A 6,240-nucleotide genomic window follows, 5' to 3' on the forward strand; every position below is an offset into this window, starting at 1 on the left:
TGAATTTAGAAAAAACAATTAAGTTAAACCAACTCCTCCTCCTCCTCCTCGTATAATACTAAAGAACGAATTCAGCATCTATTGACCCACTTGAATCCTACAATTAGACTCTTATATCTTATGATCAACTTAAATTCTCACAATCAATCCGGTCTTAAAAATAAGTCTCGAACCCATTCCTTCACATGAGTTTAAAAGAGATTCAAACTAACCCTCATTTAACACCAACACCAATAATAATCCTCCAAAACTGACCCCGAATATAGAAAATATAATATAATATTAGTGAAAATTGATTAAATAATTACAATGTATGCATAGTAAAGCAACTACGTACTATCTACCAGGAGTGAACTTTGTTGCCACTAGTCATATAAAACCCATCCTTCCTGACCACCCAAGCACACCCAAAAGCCCCAGTTTTCCGGCAATTGAATTTCGCAAAGGGCTCCGTATAAACATCGAAAACTATGTGTTTGTTGCCCCAATCGAAGCTGCAGAAATACAGCGTTCTTCCCAGGAGATGCAGGCTGAATCTCCAGCTGTAATCCGTGCCCTTGGCGATAGTTTGAACCCCCAGATCGTTGTCTTTAGATCGGCAGTGGACTTTCAGTTTGTGCGGGGATTCGAACGGCAGGCGGTTGAAGATGATCACTCCGGCCAGCGGCATCTTCCAAAAACATCTCGCCGGCGACACCACACTCATCAGGATGAGGAAACACACTAATGCTTTTGATGATGATGATCTCTTCCGATGACGACTCATCGTCGATCGATATGATGGATAGATGTGTTTTTTGAATTTGGTTGGAACCTAAATTAGGTTGGAATTGGATAGATGTGTGTTTTTGAATTTGTTTGAAATTAAACCTAAATTAGGTTGGAATTGGGGATTTGTGTTACTTCTGATCTGACGTTTATATAATAGAAGCTGGCTGGGAATTGATCGGAGCTGGAAAATTGGGAATGTCGTCAACCGCAAATATGGGAAATGGCAGGCCGCTCTTTCATGTTTCATGTATGTATGCATGCCACCCTTACTTCACCCATATAACTAATTAACTAATTACTCATGGGATTGGATTATCAATGGTTCTAAACTAAATAAAAAAAACTGTGGTGAAATTTTGATAAATATTTTAAAGATTGTAAAAATTGTGCTGGTCGGCAGCCTAAAATTTTGGAATTGGTGTTTTAGGCGACTGATTAGACAATATTTCGTGTTTTTTTAATGAGTTGTTTTGTACAAAATGACATCATTTTGAACGAAATAATTTTAAATTGTTCAAAATGATACCGTTTTTAGGCTTGTTTTTTTTTTTTTTTATGATTCTATAAATTGATTTGGAAGTTTCGAACTAAGTTGATACTTTGTGGAATTGTGTTTTGATTCTTTAAATGTTTATACAATTTACAATTCTAGATGTTTTTTTAATTACGTAATATTAATATTTTAGTATTAAATAGTTTATAATTATCAAGTCTTACCAAATTAAAAAAAAAAATTAAAAATAAAACGGGCGTCGAGGAAAAGCTTAACGATTTTTTCAACACTGCTATCAAGTATACTATAAAGTGTATTTTGTTGGACGGAGGTCGGTAAATGTAAGTCTAGCACCCAATGGATGAGGAATTGTTAGGTGGAAGCTAGTAGTACGTAAAGGATCAAATTCAACATCCAACGTCTTGAAAATGTGTGGCGGTATAAGAAAATAAAATTGTACACCTTCGCTATGAGCTATAGTTGGTGACGTAGTGGTAAACGTTTGATCCTAATTAATATATTTTGTGGTGTGTTATAATGTGTACAATATATTTTACATATAATTAACTTTATAAAAGTAACCGAATGAGATGTAGACTTACAATGACGGTTGCTGGTTCTGTGGAAACATTGCTGAGGATACTAATCATGTTTTACGCTTTTGCCCACTCGCTGAGGAGGTCTGGAAGTCTGTCCTGCCCCAATTTCACGCAAGCTCGTCCCAACTTCCCCTTGTGCGCTGGCTGGACAAAGGGATTGCCACGAAGAATCACGGAAGGAATCCAGCAAGTAGCAATACCACCTTTGCTGTGACTATATGGTGGCTTTGGAAATGGCGAAACGAAGCCATCTTTAGAGGTACAACCAAGCCCTTGATGATGAAGCGGTCCCTCATTATTTATCAGGTATTGTTGGAAAAAATAGCTAAAAATGGCATAAAATGGCATGTTAAGTGGCTATTTTGTGGTACAATTATCAGTGGGGTCCACTTCCGATTTGGGTCGGGTCAAAGTGGATTCGGATACTTCGTAGTGAGACGAAGAGATTGATATATTGTACGCTCAAAACGGATAATGGGTGAATAAGATATTGATTCTCAAAGTAGACCCATTTGAGTTGGAAAATGAAGGGAAAAAGTGTGCTTTTGTCCCACATTGCTTTGGAATGAAGATTTTCCCCCCTTAAATACAAGAGCTCTTTTGAAGCTTGTAGAATTGTATAGCATAGAGGCTCTCTCGCGCGGGGGGGGGGGGTGCAAATCAAATTCCAACTAGCAGAGATGCTCGTGTGCGCCGCCGGCACCTGGTGGCTAGCCTTGCGGGCAACCGAACCTCTCGTGCTACACGAGAGGTTGTGGTGCACACTCTGCAACAAAGTCCACGAACCCTGCGGCACCTGGTGGCTGGCCTTGCGGGCAACCGAACACACTCTGCAACAAAGTCCACGAACCCTGTACGCTAACGGTCTGGAACCCGAAAGTTCTGAGAGGGGATTGAATTCATCTGTTACGGAATTAATTGTCTATTAATTCCAATTCTGAATTCAATTCCCAAATTCAATTCCCAACCAGGTTGGGAGGCAGAGAGGGTAGAGGCAGCAAGAACACTGCACGAAACTTTGTTTTCCAGCCTCAAAATTCTGCTTCTACTCCTCTTCTTAGCCATACTGTGTTCATAACCGTGTCTTGCTCGCCGGATTCCTTGTTTGAGTGCTCAAACATTGAATCACTAGCAAGTTTTATCCTGGGAAGCCTAGGCCACAACGCTCCTAGCATCTTTGGGAGGTGGCAAATAAGGTTTTAAGGAAAGAGTGCTCACTCGACTCTTGCAAAAACCCAACACCAAACACTAGCCACTTTTCTTCATCTTTTCTTCCCTTCTTTCCAGAAAATAATAGTCAATTTTTATTTGATTATTATTTGTTTTCAACCAACGGACCAACAGGTATCTCAGATAAACTTGTCCTTTGCAAGATCGAATGGTCCATCACAGGTGGAGATCCCATCAGCTTGGAAACTAGTCGCCTGGAACAGGCCCCCACTAGGCATCGTCAAGATGAACTTAGACGGTGCAATCCCTATTCACTCATTTGAAGCAGGCTGTGGTGGAGTTATCAGGAACTCGACTGGTTCTTGGAAGGAAGGTTTCATAGCCAAGTTGGGGTGTTGCACTCCTCTCGAAGCCGAAGCTTGGCCAATTTTGAAAGGTATTCAACTAGCATATGCTCGCGGTTTCAAGGAGGTACTGTTTGAGAGTGATTCAAGTGAAGCTGTGGAGTTTTTGAATAATTCGAGACCCTCCAGTATAGCTGCTCACAACATTCTTGAGGCATGCAAAAGGGCGCTTCGTGCCTTCGACTTCTGGCAGTTATCAGCTATAAACCGTGAGCAGAACCGAGTGGCTGATGCTTTAGCAAAGTTGGCCCTCAAGCATGATTATGGCCTCCTGTCGCTTACTGACCCTCCAGATGAGGTTGGCGCTCTGCTTGAAGACGATAGTGCAGGCCTTCCTTCATGGCAATTTACGCATAGTTTGTTGTAGTTTTACGCTTGTCTTTTTGGGTCTCCCCCTTCCTTCTCATATAAAAAAAAAAAAAAAAAAAAAAAAGTAAATACCCAAAATGGTCCCTTGACTATAGCTAAATTCACAAATTGGTCTTCAACTTTCAATTTCAACCAATTAAGTCCTTAACTTTGCAATTTTAACACGATTTGGTCCTCCGCCTATTTGACAGTTTGTTGACCGTGATCTTTGAGGATATATATGTAATTTCACGGTCCATCGTCAGTTTTTAAGAGAGATGAAGAAAATGCGGGAAAAAAAATGAAAAAAATAGTGGTTTAAATACCGGTTAAGCGTTATTGTTGTGCGAAATGCGCACCATCCATTTTTCTTTTAAGCCTGGGGAATTTAGTATTGTCAAAGCAACCAGGTCGAGCTTAATTTCTGACGGGCTTTTACGGATTGGATCGTCAGGCCCACAGGCTAGGGTTCATGCAACCCTAGCTCGCCTCATGCAGGCAAATTATATTGTGGATTGCGGTCCACAATACATTATGGTCCAAGCATCAAATACGCACTATAGTTTCATTTCAACACAAATAAAATATCATTTTGATATAACTACAGTTTTGCTAGAAAATATACACTCAAATATGTGAAATTGTTATTGAGTTTCATTTTGTATACTGCAGTTTCATTTCAACACAACTACAATTTCATTTCAATTCAATTGCAATTTCATTTGATAATAATATAATAAAAATAATACGTGAGACAGTGTAAGTTTAGATACACTATAGTGTCTGCTGTTTTGGACCATGGTCCACAAAGCTTTGTGGATCCCAATCCACAATATAATTGCTGCCTCATGCGGGTCGCTTTTGTTTTGTTTTTTAATTCATGTCAAATTAAGTAAATAACTTTAAAATTGACAAAGAATAAAAATACTAACATTGCGAATTTGCAATCCAACTTTAAAGTCTAACAATAAGTCAATAAATATATTAAAATCATGTTCAAGTTCAACTTTCAAAGTTTTTAAATTCAAAAGAATGAAGCAAATTAAAAATTTAAAGTTCATAATCACATATCAATACATAAATCATTACACACATCAATACAAAACACAAACATTTGAAGGAAGCAAACAACTCCTTCCTCTCTCTCTCTCTCTCTCTCTCTCTCTCTCTCTCTATATATATATATATATATATATATATATATATATATAGTCTGGCCCGTGGGCTGCGGGTCTTAACAGGCTATGGCCATTAGGACTGCTCTTTTGCGGGCCATCTTTTTTGTGGCCCTAATCAGCTCATCGCGAGGCCAGTTCACGGACTTAGATCCACTTTAACAACCTGATTAGAGATGTTAGAAAAAATTGTCTTTACTACAACATATTTTCACACAGTCTCTCATCTAACTCACCAACAATTTGACAAATAGCGTAACGTCATTAAAGTTGCTCTTAGTTTGCATTGGTGTAGACTGTAGTAATAATGCCATAAGAATATGAAATGTACGTCCATATTGTATAAGGTAATAAGCGAGTCAAATTACTTGAATTTTGACAAATGTTTTTAGTTATTGTCAAGTTGAGCTTAAGTTCGAGTAGTTCAGATAATGAGTTCGTTGAATTTGGGCGTCTTAATACTTGGCTTATTTTAACTATTTATTTTTTATATAATATGATGATATAATATAAATATGATGATATTATAACTATTTAACTATTTATTTTTTATATAATATAAATATGATGATATTACGGAGTACAAATTTAACTAATATATTCATACATTATAAAATGGGAATAGTTGGTATTTAATATTAAGTTTTTTATGATATTTGGTCATAAAATATTTATTATTATAATTTTTTGTGTAAAAAAACTTTAAAAAATTAGGCTATTTTCAATAATATACACACTACTTGGGCTCTGTTTGGCAGAGCTTATAGCTTATTTTAAGCTTTTAATAAGCTAACTCTGTTTAGTAATGTTCTCAAAATAAGCTTGTAGCTTAAAATAACAGGACGTTTGGTTGGAGAGGGAGAATTACGTGGGAAAAGATTTGCAATTCCATGGGAGATGAATTACTGGGAATAAAGTGGGAATTTAAATTCCAATGTTTGGTTGACAGAAATAGAATTACTGGGAATTTCAATTTCAATGTTTGGTATTCATGGAAATTGAAAGGGAATAAGTAGTATAAAGTCCAAAATGTCCATTGTTGTTGTCAAACATTAATTTTAGGTTAAAAAAGGAAGGGGTAATTTTGACTTATCACTATCTTTTTTTCTTCCTAAAATCCCAGGAATTAACAGGGCGTTTGGTTGGAGGAGGGGTAATTATGTGGAAAAGGAATTGTAATTCCATGGGAGTTGAATTACTGGGAATAAAGTGGGAATTTAAATTTCAGTGTTTGGTTGACAGGAATAGAATTACTGAGAATTTCAATTCCAATGTTTGGT

At 37.2% G+C, this 6,240-nt stretch overlaps 1 protein-coding gene across 1 annotated transcript; it reads right to left on the bottom strand.

Annotated features, from left to right (window-relative positions):
* Positions 1 to 340: 340 nt before the first annotated feature.
* Positions 341 to 670, bottom strand: LOC109184416. The gene has a single exon (XM_019334416.1). It carries the CDS (start codon positions 668 to 670, stop codon positions 341 to 343), a length of 330 nt encoding a protein of 109 aa, XP_019189961.1.
* Positions 671 to 6,240: the final 5,570 nt, after the last annotated feature.

This window comes from Ipomoea nil, unplaced genomic scaffold (genome assembly GCF_001879475.1).
Source record: "Ipomoea nil cultivar Tokyo-kokei standard unplaced genomic scaffold, Asagao_1.1 scaffold1262, whole genome shotgun sequence".
In the NCBI taxonomy this organism is placed as follows: Eukaryota; Viridiplantae; Streptophyta; class Magnoliopsida; order Solanales; family Convolvulaceae; genus Ipomoea; species Ipomoea nil.